This window comes from Capra hircus, chromosome 4 (genome assembly GCF_001704415.2).
Source record: "Capra hircus breed San Clemente chromosome 4, ASM170441v1, whole genome shotgun sequence".
Taxonomy (NCBI): Eukaryota; Metazoa; Chordata; class Mammalia; order Artiodactyla; family Bovidae; genus Capra; species Capra hircus.
This window is the reverse complement of record NC_030811.1, coordinates 53,099,059-53,126,030: the sequence shown is the minus strand read 5'-3', so window position 1 is coordinate 53,126,030 and position 26,972 is coordinate 53,099,059. Positions and strand designations below refer to the sequence as shown.

General features: G+C 41.7%; 1 protein-coding gene across 1 annotated transcript in view; it reads left to right on the top strand.

Annotated features, from left to right (window-relative positions):
• CPVL (carboxypeptidase, vitellogenic like) overlaps positions 1-26,972 on the top strand; it is a 105,907-nt gene that overhangs the window by 62,729 nt on the left and 16,206 nt on the right. The window contains exon 11 of the mRNA XM_018047099.1: positions 15,539-15,721. Within this exon, the coding sequence (XP_017902588.1) occupies positions 15,539-15,721 (183 nt within the window). The remainder of the gene's footprint in view (positions 1-15,538; positions 15,722-26,972) is intronic.

The window sequence follows — 26,972 nt, the reverse complement described above, 5'->3', positions numbered from 1 at the left end:
CGTGAACGTATATGTGCTGTTGCTCAGTCATGTCCAGCTCTTTGCAACCCCATGGACTGTAGCCCACCAGGCTTCTCTGTCCATGGGATTTTTCAGGCAAGGATATTGGAGTGGGTTGCCACTTCTTACTCCAGGGGATCTTCTTGACCCAAGTCTTCCTCATCGGCAGGCAGGTTCTTCACTGCTGAGCCACCTGGGAATTCCTAGTGATGGGACAGAGCTACATTGTGTGTCTCCTGATGTGCTATACTGAGGACACAGCAATGCTAATGTGCGTGGAGGGAGGTGGGAGGGGGGTTCATGTTTGGGAACGCATGTAAGAATTTAAGATTTTAAAATTTAAAAAAAAAAATAAATAAATAAAAAATAAAAAAAAATAAATAAATAAAAAAATAAATAAATAAATAAAAAAAAAAAAAAAAAAAAAAAACAAAAGTGTATGGCAGGGGACTTCCCTGGCGGTCCAGTGAAGGTCCTACCTGTCAACGTAGGAGACACGGGTTCAATTCCTGGTCAGGGAAGATTCCACGTGCCGTGGAGAAACCAAGCCTATGTACCACAACTACTGAGGCTGTGTGATAAACCCTGGTGCATACAGCTATGAAGCTCCCCTGCCGCAGCTACTGAAACCCTTGTGCCTAAAGCACATGCTCCACAACAAGAGAAGCCACCCCGATGGGAAGCCCGAGCACCGCGATTAGAGAGTAGCCTCCTCTCACCGCAACTAGAGAAAGGCTGCTGACAGCAACAAAGACCCACCACAACCATAAATAGATAAATAAAAATTTAAAAAAAGAATGCACAGCATGGATTTGATCATGAGACAACAGCAGACAAACTCAAATCAGGGGACAGATTTAGCCACAAAATAACTGGCTAGTGCTTGTCAAAAGGTTATGAAAGAAACACACACACGCATACACATACAAAGACTGAGGGATTAAGGAGACTTTACAACTATATATATATAACATGTGCTTTTTATTGCATCCAGGACCAGAAAAAGTATATTAAGGAACAACTGAAAATTTTTAAAATAAAATTTGTAGCAAGAAAATAGTATTATATCAGTGTTAATTTTCTAGCTTTGATGATTATATGATGGTTATTTAAAATGTTAATATTTTGAAGGCTACATATAGAATCTTCATGACTTCTTTATACTATTTCTTTAACAACTTTATTGAAAATATATTTCACATACTATAGAATTCAAATTTGTAGTTTTTAAATATTCATAAATTTTTACAGCCACCATCACTATTTAATTTTAGAACATTTTTGTCACATTCCCCCCCAAATTCCTTATGCTTTAGGAGTAATTCTCATTTATACATTGATTGTAAGTAAGTTGTATCCTGATTTTCAAAGTAATAAAATGCAATGGGGAATGGATACGTAGGTGGATAGATAGATAGATTAGGGCATCTCTAAAGTCTAGGAAATATAGCCCATATCCTATAAAAGCTATTGGCTTTAACTCCCTTGCTCTTTATAGAAGTCCCCTGGTCCTTAAGTATTTTCTGATAAAGAGGTTACCCATTTTTCTTATGAAGATTCTTGCTAAAGATTCTGAATATGTTGTCAACTTCCTTTTTTCTGTTTGGCTACAGTTCTTGCCTGTGTAAAAATATACTCTTTTCAAAGACTATAGAGTACAGGAGAGAGAGGGAGAATGTGATTGTGTATGAGTGTGTGTGGTACATTTCCTGTATGAAAGTACTATTTCAAAAAAACTGGAGCTACAGCTATATATATAGAGGCCATTTGTATCCAAAGCAAAACATTGCCCTTGGATTAAGGTTGCAGTTGTTGCTAAATTATCTGCAAGGCCACTGCAGTTTTAAGAAGGACCATCTCCAAAGGCCAATACCTCCATATGCTTTTGCTTTTAAAGGTTAAATTGCCCTTGGGTAGGGCTTAGTTTGCTGTGTTTAAAAGTTCATCTAGTCAGGAAATTGTAAATATAAAGTTACATTTCCCTGTCACTTATCATTCTGCAGCTCATTAAGTTTCAACTAATTGCATCTTCAGAATTCAGAATCTTAGAGTTTCTCAGCTTTACCGCCAGACTGAAATCTTAACACCCAGGTCGTTAGAGTTTTATTTACTTATCCTAGACTATCAAAAGATCTTCGTTTAGAAACGGGCAATTCCTGGTTAATGGATGTGACTCAGGACTTTGAAAGGTAAATATTTCTAGTAATCTAACTCGTTTTAGCAATCATTCTAATTGCTTGTGGCATTTTCCTTAATAACATTTTCTGATGGCAAAATGTCTATGGTAATATTGCCAGGAAACTAGATTTGATAAATGTCTAGCATACCAATAAAAATTTAACACTTAAATGGGCCTGATTCTTCAGCAGCTAAATTGGACTCTGAGCTTTTGTCAAACTCTGATGACCATAATCTGATGTGATCACTTTTCTTCCAAACCCTTTGAAGACCTTAAGGAGAATGCCAGTACCATTCTGTGACAGACTTCTGTGAGGAGGGGATAATTCTTAGAGAAGCATAGCAGTGGAGAGGGAAGCTAATCCTGAGACATTCGCTTTATGTAATCATACTATCGATAAGGAATGATCACTTGGCAAGCAAATAAAAAGTGTGCATTTGAAAATCAGTTTTACTGCAGAGTCCCTCGCAAATTACTTTCACCTATTTCAGTTATAATTCAAGTCAAGAGTAGAACTAACTTTTTTTATTTAATGAGGCACGCTTCTTCTAGGTCTCTTTTTTAAGCATTTTGGTGAATAAAGGGGAAAAGAATACCCATAAATTATTTTTTCTTTTATTATCCATAAATTATTAAACAGACTTTGATTTCATCCCAAATTGCCATGCTAGTGCCAAACACCTTTTCTTGTTTGTCCTTTAAATTAATGTTGGGGTGAAATATGCAAATGACAACCAGCATATATTTTCATTTACTCTTACTTATTTTTTAAAGGCATTTGATAATTCTACTGTGTGAATTGGCGTATTTTAAATTGCTTTGCTTGGTGAGCATGTCATCATTTTGTTGTTGTTCATTCACTCAGTTGTGTCTTACTCTTTGTACCCCACGGACTGTAGCATGCCAAGTTTCCCTGTCCTTCACCATCTCCCAGAGTTTGCTCAAACTCATGTCCATTGAGTCAGTGATGCCATCCAACCATCTCATCCTCTGTTGCCCCCTTCTCCTCCTGCCTCAATCTTTCCCAGCATCAGGGTATTTTCCAACGAATCAGCTCTTTGCATCAGGTGGCCAGAATATTGGAGCTTTAGCATCAGTCCCTCCAATGAATATTCCTGGATGATTTCTTTTAGGATTGACTGGTTTGATCTCTCTGCAGTCCAAGGGACTCTCAAGAGTCTTCTCCAGGACCGTAATTCAAAGGCATCAGTTCTTCAGTGCTCAGCCTTCTTTACGGTCCAACTTCTTTATGGTCACATCCGTACTTGACTACTGGAAAAACCATTGCTTTGACTATATGGATCTTTGTCGGCAAAGCGATGTCTCTGCTTTTTAACACACTCGTAATTTTGCCAAGGCTTTATTTTGTTGCATTCAAAGGTACCTCATGTTGAAAACATTAGAAGGTACACTTGTGATTTATGGAAACATAAAAGTGGAATTTAATCTTGAGCCATCTAAATACAGCAGAGTGAGGGTGGTAAGAGAAGAAAGATATTAAATGCTGATACCATTGGTTATGTAGATTCCAAGGACCTAAAAATCAGCAAGCTTAGAAATGCACATTTAAATCCAGTTGCTGTGAAATTCAGCTGCTATGAAACACAAGCAATTACATCAGTTGACTTGACTTTGAAAAGATGAATATGAAAACAGTGAGAGGAGTACTGCTTTCTGGACACACTGAGGACTCCTTCTTGTGCAATAGATGTCACCGTGCTGCAGTAGCTTCTCAGTCTTTACTCCTTGTGTCTTAGTAAAACAGAAGATGCTTAGTTATGATAACACATGCTAACTGATGGGACCACTGGACACCAGTGGTCTCCAAAGCAGTGTGTGCCCACCACCATGCCTTGGGTCATGGGAGGGAAAAGTGTACATTAATATTTTTTAAAGGAAATTTAAAAGTAAGCATTATTTATGTTTAATAGATGGGTTGGCACTAGGGCACTTATTTATCTCTGTGATAGTCACATTAGATGTGGTAGAGCCAGAGTGCAAAGCCAGGATTTGGATTTGGGTTTTGGTTTTTCTAATCAAGGAGCCATTGCAACCCACTCCAGTATTCTTGCCTGGAGAATCCCATGGACAGAGGAGCCTGGTGGGCTACAGTCCATGGGGTCGCAAAGAGTCGGACACGACTGAGCGACTTCACACACACACACACACACACACACACATACACACAATCATAGTCATCATCATTTAAGTCCATTTGCCACAAAATCTGACTCCAGGGGCAGTTCTCTGACTGCTGTTCCTTTCCTCCCCTGTAAATGTGAGTAACTTAATCCAGTAGCTGTTGGCCTTGGCCTTTTGGTCCAGTAGGGAAAGCAGCATTTGCATACTTCCCACCACCTGAGGAAGCTGCAATCGCAACCTCTAGGGCTTTTCCCACTGGCTTTTCACCACCAAATTTGCCTGGCCTGCCTTGTAGAAGTGATCTAACCATGCCCTCGTCATGGGGCAGCCTATGCCATCTCCTTGCTTATTATGAGTGTGAGCAGCTTCTAATATTGTCACCAAGTAGACAGTGCTTCAGCGCAGCACTCCTGTGCGGAGCAACGTGACTGAATGAAAGCCAGAAGGACCTTCAACCGAGCTTTCAAAAGAATCGCTCTGAGCAGGAGCCCTTGACTGCCTTTGTCTTGATTTTCCTCACCTTGTGCTCTGTTCACTCTGCATATTCACATCTGTTTCTTCAGCATCTCAGCAGTCCACACTGAGTGACAATGATAATGTAAGGGAACGGAGCTGGCAGGGGGACTGATGGCAAGAGGTTTTCCTGCAGCTCTTGTCTATTTCTGCTGGAACTAAAAGTGCTTCCGCCTGCCAATGCCGGAGACAGATTCAATCCCTGGGTCAGGAAGATCCCCTGGAAGAGGAAATGGCAACCCACTCCAGTGTTCTTGCCTGGAAAATTCCATGGACAGAGGAGCCTGGTGGGCTACAGTCCATGGGGTCATGCAGAACCAGACACGACTGAGCACAACACAACCAATAACCATAGGTGAGAGGTGATGTCAGAGGTGAGGGGATCAGAAAGGGGTATGAGAACAGACCCCAAAACAAGCTGAGCAAAGGACCCCCTAGAGTGGGCCCCCAGGACTCTTCAAATGAGACAAAAATATTCTGGACATTATTAAATCTCATTTTAAGTGTGATGTTCTGGGTAGTTAAACATTTTTCTCAGATCCCTGGATTGGAGTGATGGCTTAGTGGATTATTTTCAAGTTGGCTTTACTTATTGTTCCATTCTAAAAGCAACTAAATTATTTAGAATGAAGCTGCAAGTTAATTTCATTTCAAGTTAAGTTACATGAAATTAAATTATACTTGCTCCTTGGAAGGCAAGCTGTGACAACCTAGAAAGCATGTTAAAAAGCAGAGACGTCACTTTGCCAACAAAAGTCCATATAGTCAAAACTACTGGTTTTTCCAGTAGTAATGTATGGATGTGAGAATTGGACCATAAAGAAGGCTGAGCACCAGAGAATTGATGCTTTTGAATTGTGGTGCTGGAGAAGACTGCTGAGAATCCCTTGGACTGCAAGGAGATCAAACCTGTCAATCCTAAAGGAAATCAACCCTGAATATTCATCCAAGGAACTGATGCTGAAGTTAAAACTCCAATACTTTGGCCACCTAATGCAAAGAGCCAACTCTCTAGAAAAGACCCTGATGCTGGGCAAGATTGAAGGCAGGAGAAGAGGGTGACAGAGGATGAGATGGTTGGATAGCATCACTGACTCAATGAACATGAGTTTGAGCAAACTTCGGGAGATAGTGAAGGACTGGGAAGCCTGATGGGCTGCAGTCCATGGGGTCACAAAGTCTGACACGACTTAGCAACTAAACAATACCACCAAAAGTTGCAAGAAAGCAGAAATAACTTTCTTTGACAGAAAGACATTTTATTTGTGTTATCGCTGGACACTCACTCAAGCTCCCTGCCCCACTTTCATTATTCTTCACTCATCTTGGCAAAACCAACTGGTAGGAGAATGGCAGGAACACTCTAAGAGTGTTCATTCCAAGTTCGTTTTTCTCTCTTTCTTTCTTTGTCTTCCTTAAACTTGGAAGCCAAATTTGTCTCATTTGAAGAACGACTTGGTTGCAGAAATGACTACTGTTTCATTCAATGGTTGCATTATTTTTCTGTCAAGTTTCCTCCAGGCGGGCTCTGGGGACTCTGGCTTCCATAGTATTACAGCGCTATATCTCTGCGAAGTCACCAGGAACTAAGAGGCCCAAAAGTGCAAACAATGGGCGACTGGGGCCCAGGCGTTGTCCCTGGAAGGATAACAAGTTGGCCTCCAGTGGGGAACATTGCTAAACATTATACTCCATAGCTGAGATTGTTTTTCTTTTGCAGCTGAGCTTTTGAGAAACCCTTGGGAATTGCCCCTGGGTTGAGTTGGATATTAGTGAAATTAATTCTCAGCTATTCAGGAGAAAGTTACTCTAGGTAGGTCATGCTAATTGCTCCAGGCAGAAAGAACTCCCCGGTATGTTGGGGTTTGTAATAGAAGAATGATAAGTAAAGCAGCCAGAAGAGGAAGTGTGGAGGGCTGCTTTGTAGGAGTTTCATTGATTTAGCATCTGTAAGGAAAGTTTATTTTTTTAAAAAATTCTTTTTTTTTTTATTAGTGAACAGGAGAACATTCAAAACTAAGACAGATAGCAGCCAACTGGGAATGCTGTGCAGTTTGGAATAGCTTAGGCTGCTGTTCAATCATTTCCCCAAACAGGAAACCACAAAATGTTAGAGATTAAGGTCACTGGATCATTGGGAAAAGAGCATAACTTTGTCTGCAAAGTATTATGGTGGATTGTAAATGGGCCAAAATGTAAGCATAAATCTTTCGTCTAAAAATGCAACAACAAAAATCCAGCCTTCTCACAAAAGCTCAGTTTGCTTTCCTGTTGTACCAAGAGACTGAAGCCTCTTCCTGTGGCATTTCTGTAATTTTCCTAATAAGTAGAGGGGTAATTGGGGAAATAAACAGAAATGCTTTGTATGGTCTGTCCTCAATATGTGTGTTTTGGTTTGAATTTTTAAAAATGGTTAAAGTTTAGATCAGAAAGTGGCCCTTGTGTGATTTATTTTCAATCTTAAGCTTTAATATGGGTGACAGTGAAAATATAACAAAATGCACATTTATATTCGTTTCTGCCCCCAAACTCCTTCTTTCAAGTGTTCGGTTATATGCATGCTAAGTTGCTTCAGTTGTGTCCGACTCTGTGCGACCCCATGAACTGTAGCCCGCCAGGCTCCTCTGTCCAAGGAATTCTCCAGGCAAGAGTCCTGGAGTGGGTTGCCATTGCCTCCTCCAAGTTTGGTTGTATAGGAACCATTAAAAGCACAGGTATCTTTTTTCTCCTTTGAGTGTCATGTGCCCCTACCACCAACTTAACTTAAAGTAAAAATCTGAGTTTAGAGGCTGTGCGTTTTTCTTAGCTGAGTCAGCAAGTAAACCGGTCTGTAGATATCTATAGTTGACACAGTTGGTTGTTTTATGTCTGCCCGGAAAATATTTATCCTTCAGAAACATTTACTATGTAAAATAAGGATTAATCATCATCTGATTGCATTCACTGGATTTTTCCTAGAGGGAGGTTTTCTTGCTAAGAGAAGTTAAATTACGAAGAAACTACTGACTTATGTGCGTGCAGAACCTGAAAAGTTTATGCTTTGGAATATTAAAATGAGTAGATATGAGAAAGATTAAAGTGAAACCGACTTTTTTAACCCCTCTTTTTAAGGAAAACTTAAAGAATGAAATGGAGAAGGAAATGGCAGCCCACTCCAATATTCTTGCCTGGAAAATTCCAGGGACAGAGGAGCCTGGTGGGCTACAGTCCACGGGGTCACAAAGAGTTGGACATGACTGAGTGACTTCAATTTCATTTATTAATTTCAGAGAATGAAAGAGTAAAAACCTGCTTTTCTTCCTCTGATTATTCACTCTTTCGAAAAGTTTTTTAAAATCTAGGGTTATTAGGAGGACAGGAGGCACATCTTTTCATGTCTATTCTCTTGGTGCCCAATCCTTTGGCTCTCCATAAAGATTTGAAAGTGAAAGTGAAAGTCAGGCGCTCAGTCATGTCTGATTCTTTGCCATCCTTTGGACTACACAGTCCATGGAATTCCAGGCAAGAATACTGGAGTGGGTAGCCGTTCTCTTCTCCAGGGGATCTTCTCAACCCAGGGATTGAAACCAGGTCTCTCACACTGCAGGCAGATTCTTTATCAGGCGAGCCACCAGGCTAAATAGACATTTCATGGGAGCAGATTAAGCAAATACTTGCCATGTATAAGTGAGCACACACTCCTTTCTCTAACTCAGACCGAAGGCCACTTCCCTTCCATTTCAGATAGAAGTGAAACTTAGCTGCCTGTGGATCCAGGAAGGAAATAAAATAAATGAGTAGTGTTGGGCTGTGACACACTGATCTTTCTGTCTATCTATGACAGAGACATGGATACAAAGGAATATTTTTTTCTAAGAGCAACAGTAGCATAAGCATTGAATAAATGACAGCTGCTCCTGCGCCTCTGTTGGGGGTGGAGGAAGACACTCAGGAAGGGGGAGGACTGTGTCTTAGGGGGACAACTACTGCCCAGCCTTTGCCCCTAGTAGCCTGGTGGAAATATGGGCCAGTGTGGTCCGATCTGCCAGTATTTAAATGCCAGCATCTAATTACAAAAACAACAACACCCTGTGGACTAGATGGATATGTCTGCAAGCTAAATGTAGGCCCCTGGCAGCCAATTTAAAACTTTTGCACTCCACTATGGTGGGATTACTTTGGAAGGAATGATGCTAAAGCTGAAACTCCAGTAATTGGCCACCTCATGTGAAGAGTTGACTCACTGGAAAAGACTCTGATGCTGGGAGGGATTGGGGGCAGAAGGAGAAGGGGACGACAGAGGATGAGATGGCTGGATGGCATCACTGACTCGATGGACGTGAGTCTGAGTGAACTCTGGGAGTTGGTGATGGACAGGGAGGCCTGGCGTGCTGCAATTCATGGGGTCGCAGAGACGGACACGACTGAGTGACTGAACTGAACTGAACTGATGGAAGTTTATTTTTCAGATTATTCTTGGTAGAAGGTAACAAAAACATGAATGAAGGCTTGCTGTTCAGGTTACAGGATATTTTTACAACTTCTATCCCGTTTGGTTCCCTCAAGAACTAGGATATTCCATTTCACAGAAGACAAAAACTAAGGCTCAGAATGGATAGATGACATCTCCAGGGTCACTCAGTAGCCCCAGCTTTGGGAAGCTGAGCCAGGTCTGGAGCTCAAGGCTCCTTTTTGCAGGTGTCATAGTAACATTTATAAGCCCCTGATGTTTGTTTCATCCAATTGATGATTTCGTGCAGTTATGTTAGAACTCCTATATCTTAAGAGTTATTCTAACTCTTATTTACATCCCAAATCACAATTATAATTCACAGGCAACATCTCACTTGGAAATAATGAAGCTATTTGAATAGCTGTGTTGAATTATTCTAATGTGATGATAATAATAATAGCCGGCATTAACTGAATACTTACTATCTGCCTGGGATATGAAGAGCTTTACATTCATTATGTTATGTAATTCTCCCAATGACCTTCCCTCATAGATGTTTCTCTTCTATTCATTTTACAGATGAGGAAACTGAGCTCTAGACAGGCTAAGTAACTTAATATCAAGATAATCTTGCTAGTAAGTGGCAGAGCTCAGTTCATACCCAGCTACAGGGCCTGTGCTCTTAATTCTAAACATGTATCCTTCATTCCAAAGAGTCACGCTTACGTGTAACTGTGCTCCTTGCATGTGTAATTACAAATAAAGAACAAACTACCTGTTCTGTGTCCTCTGAGCAGGGGGTGGTGGTAGTGACTAAGGCAGTGTGGAAGAGGGGTTAGGAGCACACAGTTTGGATTCAGGCAGATCTGAACTTGATCCATGTCACCAGTTGGCTCACTTCCCTACACCTCTGTCCCTTTGTTCCTAAAATGGATAAATAAGACTTGCCTTTGAGGGATATTATGAAATCACGGATGTAAAATGCTTAGCACAGTTCCTGCAGCATGGTAAGAAGAATAAGAGCATTCTACTATTAATATTATTCCAAAATGTCCCATTAAAAGCTATACTCTTAACCATACTTTTCTAGCATTTCAAGTATGGGGAAATTCCTTGGAATCTTGAATCCCAAGCTATAAAATTAAGGATTCCTTTCAAAGGGTAATTTATAGACTTATGGCTCTGACTATCAAGAAAAGACTGCTGAGACACCATGCCCAATGTGTGTAAAATTAGTCTTGAAAGGCATGTTATTTCATCCATTTGAGTTCATAGAGTTCAGATTTACTCTGCCTGGGTTCCCTCCTACTTGTCGGCCTTTGTCAGAAAGAGTGAAATTGGCAACCAAGGATTTGATACAGAAAGACCATCTGAATACTCTGAAGGTTTGTTTTAGAAGAAGTGTTTTTTTGAGTCAGTCTTCCAAGTCGTTATCACATTATCAACCTAGTTGCAAAGGAGGAGTACTCTATTTACCTAACTCCCCCAATTTGTGTGCTGTGCTTAGAATCCTGTTCACATTTTCTCATTAATTCTCACTGCAGTAAGATGTAGGTCTTACATCTACATGTCCAGAAAAGGGAACCACAACTCGTGGAGGGTGAGCCATGTGTCCAGGGACTCCCAGTCACTTCATGCTGTGGCATGTGAGGCACGGGTCCAGTGATGTGTGAGCTTGGATTTCATGCTTTTAGCAACAGCAGCGACTCTGGTTACCTGAAGCACCAAAGGAACTGATCAGAAGACAGGATACATCACAGAATTCATGGACAAACCGAAGAACTCGCATGAGAAAAGATAGGGGCCGGGGAAAATTCTGGGAATCAAGGTAGCAAAGTTAATGGACAGACTCATCAGGGACCCTTGTGTCACTACTCACAATCCAAAGTCTAGGGAAAGAGCATTTGAGGGTCCTAGCTTAGGTCACATGCTCATCCCTTGCGTGGAGGAGGAAGGACACTGATCGACAGCCTTCACGAGCCTCCCTTGAGGGAATGGCAGTACAGTTACCAGGAGACAGGGGAGTGGACCTAAGCAAGCCAGAATGGCAGACAGTCACTATAGCACCACAGAATCCTTTAAAGAGTGCAGTTGACTCCACCCTGTAAGTGTTGATACGTCTTACGGGGTACTGGCACTATGCAAGAGCTGTGGGTGGACCAGTGGCTAGGAGGGCTCCATTCTCCACAAGCTGAGGCTCTTCCATAGCTGCTTAATCACAGCCACTCCCTGCAACAGAAGTGAAGTGTCTGTCGGCAGCTGAGTAACGGCCTTGCGCACATCCTGGTTCATAGAGCCAAAGTTACAGAGAGATGCTGGACAAACAGACTTGAGATTGTTTCTAAACTGGACATGTGAATGATGTCTCCTTCCCCACTGACTGTTTCCTACAGCTTGAGTAGTAATTATAGAGCTTCTGTATAGAGTAATTATGGGCTTCCCTGGTGGCTCAGACAGTAAAGAATCTGCCTGCAATGTGGGAGACCTCGGTTCAATCCCTGGGTTGGGAAGAGCCCCTGGAGGAGGGCATGACAACCTACTCTAGTATTCTTGCCTGGAGAATCCCATGGACAAAGGAGCCTGGTGGGCTACAGTCCATGGGGTTGCAAAGAGTTGGACATGACTGAGTGACCAAGAATACACACACAATTATAGAGCAGCAACAGTGGGATCATAGTTTTTTATTGGTTTTTTAATAAGAAGTATTTTATCATGTCTTTGCATCACCATCAATTTCAACAAACTAACCAGCAAGACATGTAGTAAAAGAGAAGAAAATTCTCTAAAAGGAATGGCTCTGCTCTTTCACTGGGACCTCACAGCTGACCAGAAAGGAAAGTGAGGACACTGGCTATTCAGGGGTGCTGCCTGCTGTATCCCTGGAAACCTACTCCACCAGAGCTTTCCCTGCCCCTTGTTTTGTTAAGAGTCACTCCTGACAAGGGAAGTGTAGCTAAAAGCTGCATTCATTTCTGTCTCCTCCTCTCAGTCTTTAGACCCTGTTGCTTAAAATACCAGTAAGCCTCAGGGGAAGGTTTGCCCCAGACTGTCCCAGTTTTAGCCTGCAAACCCTGCATCCTGGGAAACTCCTCCATCCTGGGCAAACTGGGACAGCAGATCGCCCACCAGGAAGAAGTGGGCATGTGTGCACATCCTTCATCAGTGGCCGACCCGCTGGGGCTTAAGCCTTGTCCTAGCACTTCTCTGACTCTCAGGATGTGGGTGGCCAACACGTGCCCTCTGATTTCAGGACCACCCACCCCTGTGCTACACCCACCTGGCTTCTTAGCTCACTGTCACCGGATCTGGGGATTTCTCGCCCACTCACCCAGCCCTGGAGGCACCCAACTGGGATATTCCTGTGGGGGCTGAAGAGAGTAAATATGACATTTAAATTAAAATGGCAGCTCTGAAATTTCTTATATTTAAGGCAGCCTTAAATGTCAGCTCTGAAATCACTTCGCTTGATCGTTACTAATCTGATTTCTTTTTGTTGTTATTGTTATATTTGGCTTATGTGCCCTGTAGAAGTTAAAAATGTTTTCCTTGCTTTTTTGCAAAGGAAGAATTTCTATTTGCCCTGCAAAGTAGGCTTCTGCACATCACATGCACAAAATTACGCAGTCCGGCCCTTTACTTGCCTTACTCTGGAGAATTTGTACTCTTGTTTAAAATGAGTCTGGAGAAACAAGAGAAATGGCTCAGGGATGGGCTTTATTTCCATTCAGTTCAGCAAATGCATACATATCACTCTGTTTTTGCTGTAGCCTGTGGATTTTGCTATCATCCCTCAAAACTGAAGATTCAAATCTATTTCAGTAAATACCCTGATAAAGTAAGGTAGCAAGTGACACTCAGAAAGGTGCAGGCTTCACAGAGTGGTGACAAAGAGGAAAAATGGTTAGGTACATTTGTGTGTGTGCTAATCAGCATCTTTTCATCGATTTCTAGCAGAAAAATTACTTTATAAAGATTGTATTCATTAATCAGCTATAATCAGCCCTTCCTAGAATGGTGAAGTATTTAAGCCTTGTTTGCTGGTACAGATCATGTGTAATTGTTTCCATATTGTTGGTAAAACAGCTGTAGGAGTTTTGCATGGGCCATAAGTACTCAAGGTCTTCGAGGCAATTTCTTTGTATAAACAATGCAAATTTTTATTGCTATAGTTGAATTTTTTTAAGAGGCTTTAAATCCATGAGGACGTTTTTTTTGAGAGGAGGGGTTCTTCATAGGAGAGTGGAGGTGGTGATGGTGACTGAATAACATGAAAGACCCTGTGTTCTTATAGGGGAGGCCCAGGGCCCTTTCATCTCAGGCTGAATCCTGGCCCACTGCTGCTTGAGGATTTGGAGTGTGTAAAAGTCCTGGGCTTTTTAATTATGTGTAAGCCTTTTAAGACGCCTGTACCAGGATAGCACAGATGAAAACATGCAATGTAACATTTTATGTCCAGTTTGAGGATTTGACCAGAGGTCTTCACTTGAGTTAAACCAGAGCTTCCACATAGATGAAAGGTGGCATGGAGTTGAAGACAATCTCTTTGTGGTGGTGGAGTGACAATACCTCATGAGAATCAAGGATTGCAAAAAAAATAGCCTAAGAAGAATAGAAAACAAAAGGGGAAATTATTCACATCTCCACCGGCAAAATTAATCAACTCTATTCCTTTTTTAAAAGTTTCATTCCATATTTGTAAATAAATATATCAATTGTATATATATATAATAATTGTGATATATGTTTGGCATTCATCTTTCTTTTTTCATTTAACTGTAGAAATGATTTATGTACTTATTTTAGTATTGATTTTGCTGCGCTGGGCCTTTCTTGCTGCTTGGGCTTTTCTCTAGTTGCGGAAAGCAGGGGCTACTTCTAGTGCAGTGCTCAGATTTCTCTCTCTGATGGCGTCTCTTGTTTCGGAACAAGGGCTCTGAGGCCTGACGGCTTCGGTAGCTGTGGCGCGCGGGCTCAGTAGTTGTGGCTCCTGGGCTCTAGAGCGCAGGCTCAATAGTTGTAGCCGATGGGCTCGTTTGCTCCACAGCATGCGGGATCTTCCTGGGTCAGGGATTGAACCCATGTCTCCTGCACTGGCAGATGAATTCTTTACCACTGAGCCACCAGGGAAGCCCAGCATTCAGGTTTCATACTTAATATTGTATGATCAGTATTTTCCACACTGCTTCATGGTTTGGTCAGACAGTTGAAGTGGCTTTGCAATATCCCATAGACTATCTGTACCGTGGTGATTTAACTACTCACTAATATGGAACTTTTAGACGGTGTTCAAATTTGTCTTTATAAAAATTCAATGAGTGTAGTTTTTTTTTTTAATTTCTTTGGGTTTAGTTTCATAAAACTTATTCCACAAACTGGGATTAACTGGGACAAAGAGTCTCAACATTTTAAAGTCTTTGCATTAAACAGTGACCATTGCTTTCCTGAAGAGTAATACCATTGTACACTGTCCCCAGTAGCTTCACAACTTCAGCAGCACTGGGTATTATCTGAATTCTTGTTCAAGCAACTAAAATGTTGTTTGGGAAGAAAAGAGTTGCCTCAGAGTTTCTCCTACAGTACCCATCAACTTGGCTTAAAAATGTATTCTAGGCATTTTGAAGGACATTCCTCATTGTTGACAAATAGCTATCATATTTAAGAATGGAGGCCTTTGGAAGGACATGGCAGACATTGCTGCCTCCAACAAATAAGAGACTTGAGACACCTGCGTCTATCTGTCTGCCTCAGAAAATTATAGTTGCCACTGAAATGTAGGAGGGGAAAGTAATATGGATTAGCATCAGCTGATGGAATTCCCAGCTTGCCAGCTGCTGCAGGGCCTGAAAGTGAAGACAATGAAATGCAGGCTTCATGAAAGTCCTAGAATATGGTATCCCTTAGTTCCACTGAAATGTAACCACAGTCTTCTTTCACGCAGCCATAAGTAAAACCTATAGTGCCAGGTAATACAGCACAAATGCTTTTGCATTTGTAGAGGTATACATAGAGCTGTACATGAAGATTCCTATGAAGAATCAAACTTTTGGAAGAATGCAATGGTTGAGACAAGGTTGAGTTTATTTCAGGTTGTTGGTATTTGTAACCAACTGGAAGAAAATGATCCTACTGAGTTCCTGGGCTGGCCTCTCTGAGCAGTACATCAGAGAAGCTTACATCCCCTTTTGTGTCTCATCCCCTCTCTCATTACCTAGACACACGACTGGCTTCCCCTGCTGAATCCTGCATTTGCCCACAGCTCAATTTCATTTCAGGTTCTAATCTACAATGGCCAACTGGACGTCATTGTGGCAGCTTCCCTAACAGAGCGCTCCTTGATGGCCATGGACTGGAAAGGATCCCAGAAATACAAGAAGGCAGAGAAAAAAGTTTGGAAGATTCTTAAATCTGATCTTGAAGTGGCTGGTTATGTACGGCAAGTGGATAATTTCTGTCAGGTATGAAAATGCTTCTGGGCACGCAGATTGTGGAAATGGGATGGTGGGATTGAAACTGAAGCCCGAGAGACTTCCCTGGTGATCCAGTGGTTAAGACTCTGTGCTCCCACTGCAGGGGGCACAGGTTTGATCCTTGTTTGGGGAACTAAGATCCTACACACGGCTTGGCATGGCCAAAAAATCAAGCAATAAAACAGAGGGTATATATGAGAGGAATTAGACTTACGGGAAAAAAATAAAAGAAGAAACTAAAGCCCGAAAACCCATTAAGGCATGGTCAACCTTAAGCAAAGACATACAGCAGCCAAAATACATGTCCCTCCTTTCCACAGAGAAGGACGGTCTCAGTTCATATTAACATACAAACACTCCATGTTAAGACAAAAGTTGATAGACACAAATGTAGTTATTGTTTAAGAGATAAGGTGACAATGAAAAATATAAAGTCTGCGTGCTTAGCCACTCAGTCATGTCTGACTCTTTGCGACCCCATGGACTTGTAGCCCCCCAGTCTCCTTTGTCATGGGGATTCTCCAGGCAAGAATACTGGAGTAGGTTGTCATGCCCTCTTCCAAGGGATCTTCCTGACCCAGAGATCGAACCCAGGTCTCCCACATTGCAAGAGGATTCTGGTGGGCTACAGTCCATTGGGTCACAAAGAGTTGGGCATGACTGAGTGACTAACACACATATTTTCATAAATAGTTAACTCTAAAGTCAGATTCCAAAATATTGGACAAGTAGATGCTCTTTGGTTGCAGAAAATAATCTGGACTTAATTTTTCTTGTCTGTTTGTCCCTAAAAATTTTTAAGTTCTTTGAATTAAATTCAAAAATTTTTTAAAAAGAAAAAATCAACAATTTTAACACCTGAAATTGCATTTTAACTGATGCCTTTGTACACAGGTAAAATTTTGTACATAATTTTAACAGTGAAATGTGAGATTGATTCTGCTTTGGTACTTTAAAAAATCTTATTGAGTTATAATATAGAAAAGTTAACGAGTCACAAAACAGGTAAATGAAATTTCACAAAGTGAACATATCCATGTGACAGTCACCTAGATAAAGAAATAAAATGGAACCAATGCCAGTTGCCCCTCAGTCACTACCCCCTCCTCTCCAAGGTAACCACTGTCCTGACTTCTTATGGCCTAGATTATTTTTGCAAGTTTTTGAATTTTTATAAATGGACACATTCAGTTTATACTCTTTCCTGTGTGGTATTTTTGCTCAGTTTTATGTTCATGAGATTTATTTATACTCTTTTTTATGGCAATTTGATCCTTTTTCCTGATATGCCTATGAGTTTGAATGTCAGACATTAAACAGGTCAAGTTATGGAGAGAGTTTGAGTTTTTGGCTGATGATATTTACCTTCAAAGAGATTTTGCTTTGCTTCTGTCAGGCAATTAGAATACAGGCAAGCACCTTTATTAAGTCTGGAATTGTGTGTATTTTTGGAGACGGCAGTGGCAACCCACTCCAGTACTCTTGCCTGGAAAATCCCATGGATGGAGGAGCCTGGTAGGCTGCAGTCCATGGAGTCGCTGGGAGTCAGGACTAAGCGACTTCACTTTCACTTTTCACTTTCATGCATTGGAGAAGGAAATGGCAACCCACTCCAGTGTTCTTGCCTGGAGAATCCCAGGGACGGGGGAGCCTGGTGGGCTGCCGTCTTTGGGGGCACACAGAGTCGGACACGACTGAAGCAACTCAGCAGCAGCAAAACTGTATTTTAGCCGGCCTCTTTCCACGGCCCTAAATTGACATTTGTGGTATTAACCAGGGGCTCTACTCTTTGGCAGAGCATGAACACCAATATTTGTTTCCCAAAGCTCCTTTCAAGTTTCCAGTCTCTTAACTACCACTTTATTCTTGGTTTTGTTGCCTCTTGGCCCCTGAATCAATCATTGCTTTGATGCAGACAGGGTTAGAGAATGTCACACTCAGCTTGTTGCATACACGGGCACAAAGAAACCTTTCCCTTAATCTCTGGAACCTGTCAACGTGTTGTATCATATGGAAAGAAGGAATTAAGGCTACATATGGAAATAAGGTTGCTAATCATCTGACCTAGAGATGGGGAGATTATTCTGGATTATCCAGATCAGCCCGATATAATCACAGAGATCCTGATAAGTGAATGAGGGGAGAGGTGAGTCAGAGTTTTGAAGGTGCTGCACTGCTGTATTTGAAGGAAGGACCATGAACTAAGGAATGCAGGCAGCCTCTGGAAAACTAGAAAACACAAAGAAACAGATTCTCCCCTAGAGTCTCCAGAAGCAAGGGAATCTTGGCAGCATCTTAGTTAGCTTGCAGCTATCTGCAAGCAGGGAAGAGAACCCTTACCAGAAACCCAGTCAACTAGCACCTTGATCTTGGACTTCCCAGACACCAAAACTGTGAGAAATTTCTGTGGTTTAAGCCACTCAGTCTACAGTATTCTCATAGGATTATTGAGGGGACTTAATAAGCTAAGCAACTTAAAGCAGCCCCTGACGCACAAGAAATATTTGCTAGTGTTATTATTACTGTGGATCACTTATAAGGATATATTTAACAAAAGGGAAATCATAAATAGTAAAAATCAAGATCAGAGAAAATGTTGGATTTTTCCCTTAGAGGAAATCAACCCTTAGAGGAAAGTTGGGATATTACTATTCAGACGCATGCCGAGTGACCAGGGCACAATGCTGGGCATGTCTTTGCCCCCGTCTGCTGCACTGCTTTATGATGAGAATCCCACCAGGCACACCCAGCATGTCCTCCACATCCTCTGATGGCTGCCTCAGCCACCTGTTATCTGACGTCCCCCAGACCAGCATTCTGAATGCCTCCAGTGCCTGGCATCACACGTGTGTCCTGCTCAGCATCGTGCATGGAATGCCCAGCATAGGGGGTGAGACTGGGGCTGCAGGGCGGCGTGAGCCACAGCGGTGGGAAGAGGGATGTTGACTTTCACTCAGAAACTTGTGGCAAATGTCACACTGAGCCCACTGACTCTTCTGGTGAATGCAAAACGCATTGAGAGATGAAATGGCACTCCTCTGACTGCCAAAAGCTGGGTAACAAAAGAAGCGAGGCCCACATATGTTTGTGATAGAAGTGTTTTACCGCACGGTGAGGGAGCTGCATTTTATGTAGGTGATTTTACAATGTTGGCAGCGCTCCTCTCCCCTAATGCCTCCACGTAGGATTGGAGGTGGCTTGTGGAGATGGGGGAGGGCGGGGAAGAAGGGTGGAAAAGAACTCCGATGTTCACAAAGGCATTCTCTGTGGATTAGGGATACCGTTCAAATGTCAGGCGTCTGATAATGAAAAAAACGGGCTTCAGCCATGGACTCGGCTTTTTAGCATTTGACACACAAAACAGAAGCATGTGTCTGTGTCTGCCAAGAGAGAAACCTCGCTCTCTGCCAAACTCCACAGCTCTTAATTTAAAAATTGAAACCAAAGTAGACTTGTCTCTGAATGGTTCCTTAAAATGTCCACTTAGAGGAATGACAGCTCTCCCAGGGGAGCAGCAAGGTACCGAGATGAGGGAGCATTTCTCCATCAAGGGATGCCCAGGGACACCAGCCAGCTCCATCCACCGCTCAGAGATCAGATGAAGAATGAGTCTGCTGGTTGCCCTTGGCTGCTCTGGCTGCTTCTATCTGTACAGTTCTCAGAATCAGACTCTCCCTTCTTATATCATCTGCGAAGTAATGGGCTTTTCTCAACCTCAATTTGTTCATCTGTAAATTACAAGGTTTGAACCAAGTTATCTCTAAAGTGAAAGTGTTAGTCATTCAGTCGTGTCCAACTCTTTGCAACCCCATGCTGTAGCCCGCCAGGCTCCTCTGTCCAGGGGATTCTCCAGGCAAGAATACTGGAGCGGATTTGCCATTTCCTTCTCCAGAGGATCTTCCCTCCCCAGGGATTGAACTTGGATCTCTTGTATTACAGGCAGATTCTTCACCATCTGAGCCATAGGGAAGATATCTTTAAAGAAAGATCTGAAATAGATTTTTCATTAATGTCCAGAGAGGCTCAGTTCGCAAGCAGAATAGATAGTGGCCTTCGGTGAGAGAGAGAGAGAGAGTGTGTGTGTGTGTGTGTGTGACTCAGTAACATTACAGCATAGATCAAAGGTGTAATCCTCTCTCTGCTTGGCTGGTGACAATCCATGTCCATCACTGTCAAGACCACCTTGCTGCATGTTTTGGGGTCTTTCTCTGCCTTTCTCCAGAAATCACAGCTGCTGTTCATGATCTGTTTTGATGGCATCACTGCTTTTGAAATGCAGGATGTTTTTGTTCTTACCTCATTGAATCATCAACTCCAAACATGCCAAGATGCCACATTTATAAATATAAAATTTTCATCAGAATAATAACACTGATGAATTCTTTAAAAACAGCTTTCTAGAAAAAACTTCATGAAGCTACATTTTCTGGGGAAAAAAAGCATTTTTTAAATATCTTTATTTCACTGAAAATATTTTTATGGAGAATAATTATTTTTCATTTAGAGATTAAAAGGGAGACATGAGTCACCAGTCAGTTCTCATTCCTGTGCAATCATAGTGAGTGTAGTTTCTTCTACCATGAATTTTGCATTATTTCCAACAAGTCTCTTTTTCCTGATTGCAACTTGAGATATCATAATTTTTGTTTTCATTATCAGTATCAGCTTAGGTTATTCAATAAATAATTTTCTCTCTCCTGTAGGTAAAATTTTCCAGCTGGAGCAAATTTTAGATCTCATTTTCCAGGTGGAGAAACTAAAGCCTGGAGGTTAAATGACTGTCCCAAAGTCCCGTATCCATTTCATGTCTGAAATTAAGTTCGATTTCAGGTCCCCTGGCTTCCAGCTCAGTAGTTTTCTACTTCACAAGGGCACCCACCTCTGGAATGATGGACTGGCAGCAGTAAGCTAGTACGCTTGAAACTGGAGCCTGCATGCACATCTGCCGTAATTAAAGCAGGCCTAGAAAGAGTGTATTTTACTTCTAGTGTTAGTTCTTGAGTTACATGCATGTGCCTTTCTATAGACAGAGTATCAGGGATTTTTTTAAAAGGTAGGTGGTGCTTAGTAGGTGGTGAGGCAAGGCTCATCCAGTGTTAAGAAGCGTTATAGATTTACCTGGGGAGTTCTCATGTTAGTAAAAGAATCAACGCTGAAATTGGCTAAAATGAGCAGAGAAGAAGCATGGTGGGCAGAGCCTCAGAATGGGAGCATAGAGAGCAGGACACAGGCAGAGCACGCGGTCTGGTTTCTATTCTGGTGCCTGGAGGGTGCAAGCTGGGAGAGAAACTGGAAAGGGATCATGGAGCCTCGATAGTAGGCAAAGGGGTGAGTGTTCCATTGTCTTAAGCAGTAGGGGGGGTGGGAATTGAATAATTTTTTTCCCAAATTTTTAAAATTGTGATAAAATATACATTGAAAACTTGCCATCTTAACTATTTTTAAGTATACAGTTGAGTGGTATTAAGTGCATACATATGATTATGTACCATCCATCTCTACAGCTCTTTTCATCTTGTAAACCTGAAACTCTGTAATTTTCAACGCCAGCTCTCCATTCCCCCTTCCCCAACCCTTGGCAACCACTATATGAATTTGAGTGCTCTAAGTATCTCATATAAGTGGAAGCATACAGTGTTTGTTGCCATGGAAGATAATTAAGCACATTTTCAAAGCTTTGGAAAGTTTAAATTGGCAGCAGTAGGATGAATTCAGGGCGGAAATAGGTCAGAGAAGAAGGAAAGTGAAGTGAAAGTGAAAGTCCATGGAATTCTCCAGGCCAGAATACTGGAGTGGGTAGCCTTTCCCTTCTCCAGGGGATCTTCCCAACCCAAGGATCAAACCCAGGTCTTCCACATTTCTGGCGGATTCTTTACCAGCTGAGCCACCAGGGAAGCCCCGGAAAATAGGAGTACCCCCAGGAAATAGAGAGTCATGTTAGTACTGGAAGAAGGTTCTTCATCTACTTCCCAAGATCACCTTCTTGGTGCTTGATCCTGAGGTCCCAAAATAGAGGAGATAAACTTTATAATGTCCAAGCTGTGAGGACCGATTCCTGTTTGAAAAATAGTGTTTAATGTGCAGTTAAATGAACTTGAAAGCTAAATACCCACAAGGAGTGCCTGGCATGCTGGTGTCATCCTGGTGCCCTCCTCAGGCTCACAGCAAGCCTCCCAGTCTCCAAAAGCACAAGCCCTGAGCCACGACTTATATTTTGACCTTGACTCATATTTGGCCTTATGAAGTTCTCAGGCCTATGGTTTGCCACACTCTTCTCAGGGGTTTCTCCCTGAGTTTCCAAAAGGAGTGAGACTTTCCACTGGGGGATACAGAGAAGCCAAAGGGGAGGAGCCCACCACCCTTGAAGCTTGACTGTTTTGGAGAGTCAAGATCGACGGGAGATGGTTTGGGATAATGAGAGGAAGGTGGACTGTGCAGTCAGACCAGCCTGTGTGAATTTCAGTCTTGCCACTTACTAGGCGTGGTGGTTGGTTCATGCGGGTGTCAGGAAGGCCAAAAGAGACGCCAGGGATGGTTACTGACCCTCCAGCATTTGCAAGCCCTCAAGCCAGTGGTCTGCTACACACTTTCTTAGCCACAATTTTATAGAATATTGGTAGCTCCCCTCTAAATTATGTGATTGTACTTACTAATTTATAAATAAAGAAACAGAAGTTTCACCTGAGAAACTTCCTTAGGGTTTCAAGCAGCAGTCGTACCAGGGATTTAACAGTTCGCATCTTGCTCTTTCCTCTGCACCACCGTGCTTAAATACCTGTGAAGGCTACAGAGCGGGAAGGATAGAATACTCCAGTTGCCCGCCAGACCTCAGCTACAAGTCTCGCCTCAGGGTGTGTATGTGATGGTGGTGACAAATGTGGGTGGAGTGTTGGTGGTGGCCAGTGTATTTGGCAGCACATCCAGTCCCCACAGAAGAAGCTATTTTCTAAAGGGAAGCAGAGTGCTTACAAGGAGGAGGAGGATGGGGAAAGCCTGGTGTGCAGACAGAAAGCAGTAATAACCACAGCTTCTTCATTGTGCTAACATTAACTGTTTTGTTCCTTTACCTACATGCAACTGAAAAATGGAGAAAAGAATAACCATAGTCCTTTGAGTGGAAGGGAAGCTCAGGCTAGGATTTCAACATGTCCACGGATAATCTGCAGAGGGAATGATAGAGAGTCGGCCACCTGCCTCTCTTGACCTTCCTGCTAACAATTCATTTTTTTCTTTTTTTTTAGAATTTTAAACAGCTTAGGGAGCATTAGAAACTATTTCTGAAGGAACCAACAGTTTCCAGAAAGGGCTTCAGCAAGTCCTTGGTTGCACTGACAACGATCAGAGTAAGCAAACAGCAATAAATGTCACTTTTGCATTCGACTAGTTGATAGGGGATGAGAAGTTAAAACAATATTTAATGGAGGAAAGTAACTGTTAAACAGATTTGAGACAATGATTACCAAATGCAGCTAATTCCAGGGAAAATGTTTTGGCTATGTTACAGAAATTGTTAAACAGAATCTTCATCTCTATCCCAGCTGTGTTGATTTCTACAAAAAGGGATGGCCTTATCCATGGGTTCTTTGTCTCCATCTTCCAGACCTGGGGAAGGCTCTTCTGTCTATTTATGGGAATCAAACTATGGGCAGACAATCAGAATATAGCCATCAAACCATCCCCTGCCCTCACTAATAAGACTTGCCATTATTAGAGAGTTTCATGGCAATTACAAGTTAGATTCTCCAGAAGCAGGTATTGAGGCAGACTTTAGGGTACAAGATGTTCATTAGGGATTAACACCCGAGAAAGGAAGGGGTAGGAATCAGCATTGGCAGAGGAGGAAATCAAACTATGATGCGGGCCTGACAAACCTTGGCCAACCTGGGAGGGAGGTCCAAAGAGAGTAGTTTCCATCAGAGTATCTTACATCAGACAAAAATGATCGGCCTTTATACACCCCCCACCTCACTTAGTCAACAAATGTGGGATGCCCCAAGAAGGGCATCATTTTGGGAGAGGTTGTGCTGTGCAGCTGAGGCAGACTCTGAAGGAGCTGACAGCTGGAGGCTGTCTGCTGACTGGATTTCCCACAGCTGGACCGCAAGTCCATCCTTGAAGGAGGATCTGATGATGCATTTCTGTCTACCACAAAGGCCACCCAGATGGTGCAGTTGCAAGCTCTCAGGATTTGCAGGGGGGATAGGTGGGGGTGGTAGACAGCAGTAGGAGCTGGTGGTTTGCCTAAGACCACATGGGGTACTAGTCTTCCTTTGTTTGCATAATATGCACTTTTGCTTAAGCTGTCATGTCATTATGTCTTCTCTCTTCATTAGAAAGATGAATCCAGTCTTGCTTTTCAATTTACATCAAGATTCCAACATAGGAATAACAAATCTTTCAGGGGAAAAAAATAAAAAAGAGTTCTTAGTAAACATTTCCTTCTTACAGTTATTTGTTACAGAATAAGGAATCACTCTAAAACTTACTGGCTTGACCCAATAACAATGTATTATTTCTCACAATTATGTGGGTGGAATGGGCTCAGCAAGGAGGTTTTTCTGATTGGGGTAGTTCACACCTGCAGCTGCATTCAGTTGAGAGTTTGGCTATAGCTAGAACATCCAAGTGAGTCTCTTCTCCTCTAGCACTCTCTCCATATGACCTCTAACCATGCGGTGTCCTGGCCTAGACTTCCCAGCATGGCGGCAGGTCTCCTAAACTGAGAAGCAAGAGATGCCCATCCTTTTAAGGCTAGGGTTAAAAAGTCCCAGACTATTATTTTCACTGCATCATCTTGGTCAAAGCAAATCACAGAGCAAGGCGAGATTCCTCTTGCTAACAAGAATGGCAAAGAACTTGGGATCATTCCTTTCCATTACGGTTTCCTAATCCAGTGTGTCTCAATGCTAGCAAATATAGATTCCCAAGGCCTGTTTCCATATATTCTGACTTTATTGGTCTAGGGTTAAGACCTGAGCATCAATATTTAAGCTTCTTAGGGAATTTAATATGCAGCTGGTTTGGGGACATAAACTGTATGTCTTTTGTTCCTTTATTGATACTGAAATGGCTCCCATCTATCTTACAGGAATCCTGTGTGGCTTATGTTTGGATAAACTTCTGTTCTGATTCCTAGAGGGTGCTCTAAATCCTGAGCTATTTTACTTACTTACCAGCCAACCAGAAACCTGAGAACATAGATTTACTCTTAACAAACCAGCCATTGATCTGAAGCATCACATTTAGAAAAGTGTCCTCTAGTCAACAGTATTTACTGATGTGGCTCTGATTCTCTGAAATCCTCAGCCAAAACCTTAAACTAAGTTTTAAACCTCAGTTTAAAACTGCCATGTATTGTAGGTTGACAAGTGGTCTTTGTTCTCTCAAAACACTGATAGACTGTTGGTAATTTAGATTCATAGAAAAACTTTTTTATTTACTCAAAACATTAGCTTCCTTTTCCCAGCAGCATTTTGTCCTATACCAAAACGATGTGGTCCTCATGTGCGGTGTCTTCAGATAGTAGTGCCTTCTTATTACTTTCCAACAAGGATACAACTAGGTCAAGCAAGATCTCCTGTAAACATCATCCTGTAAACAGCAAGGATGTCCACCAGTCACAGTTTGTTTCTGGATATTAATTATTGATCCAGTAATATATTAGATAGATATGATTAGTTCTGTGCCAAAGCAAAAATAAAATTGCAATGATTTAGACTGAAGCCTTATCAGGAGTAACCTTAATGCTTCTTAGTTAGGTTATTTAATAGATTGCCAACCTGGGGTGAGGCTTTTTGGTTAGGATTTAAGAGGTCAGTGAACTTATAAGGGGGGAAAATTGCATCTTTATTTTCACTAACCTCTAACTGGAACATCATTTCCTCCTATTATGAATTATGAAATTTAGCATTTCCTTCCATTATGAATGTAGGCAACAAACCAAAGCAGTATTAGCAGTGCGTTTGACTTTGTCACCATAGAAAGCAGAGATAGTTTCATATCAAACACAGACGCTGTTGCAAATAGCTAGAAACAGTGCTTATGCCTAAAGTTATAGAAGTTATCAGACCCACAAGTTGCTCTTTTGTTATGTGTTCATATAGAAGGACATATGTTGATGTGTCACAGATTCATGTTTGTTATTTTGTTTTGTGTTTTTTAATATTTATTTGTATTCATTTTATTTATTTGGCTGTGCTGGGTCTTAGTTGTGGCATGTGGGATCTAGTTCCCTGACCAGGGATTGAACCCAGAACTCCTGCTCTGGGAAGGAGTGCAGAGTTTTAACCACTGGACCACAAGTGAAGTCCCATGTTTAACTGTTTTGATAATGTCGATCTATAATTTTAATTTGCAATCTATGATACCTATGTATCATAATATATATGAGTGAATCATGTATTTAAAAACATTGTTCTGAAAGGTATTTATAGGTGACACTAAACAGCCATAGGGGTCTATGGCACAAAAAGACAAAGAACCTGTGCGTTAGACTATTTGAATTGTTGATAATAATTCGTAGACCTTCCCATGTACCCAAACATGGGCCATCTTCTCAAGCTGAGAAGTTATGAACTTGAATTTTATTTATTACCTTGGTGATTCTCACTACTTCTACTATCACCATACTCAAGTGACCCTGAAGTATAGGAATTAGGAGAGTGGATACTGTGTTCAACCTGGATTAGTTCCTAGCTCCACCACTTACTAACTGCGTGACCTTGGGCAAATTTCTTAACCTCTCTAAGAAGTTCCTCATCGTAATATTAATACCTAATTCTCTTGCAGAAGGATTCATTATTAGGATTAATTAAGATAATGCTTATGTATTCCTTGATACTCTGGGACCTAGTAAGCATGTAATAAATATTAATTTTATTGTCTTTATTGACATCTCCTAGCATGAATCTGTTTTCACAGGATAAGAAGCTCCCCCCAGCCCCGTCTAATACAGTCCCTATGAGATACTATGTCTTAAAGGCTCAGATGATGAAATGGGGTATTATTCATCAGATAGACCTAGAAATATTTCCACTGTATCTAGTGTTTACTTTACCATAACATGGAAACAGTCTTGATGAGAGATGGAAGAAGTGGAGGGGCCTGCACATTTTGTTCATGGCAGTCTAACAACAGTATATGAAAGTTGCTAAATTGAGTGATGAGATGTTTCTAAAGCATTTGAGTCCCTTCTAGTTTAAAAGTGATCTGAAACATCCCTGTTGACAATAAATGAAGC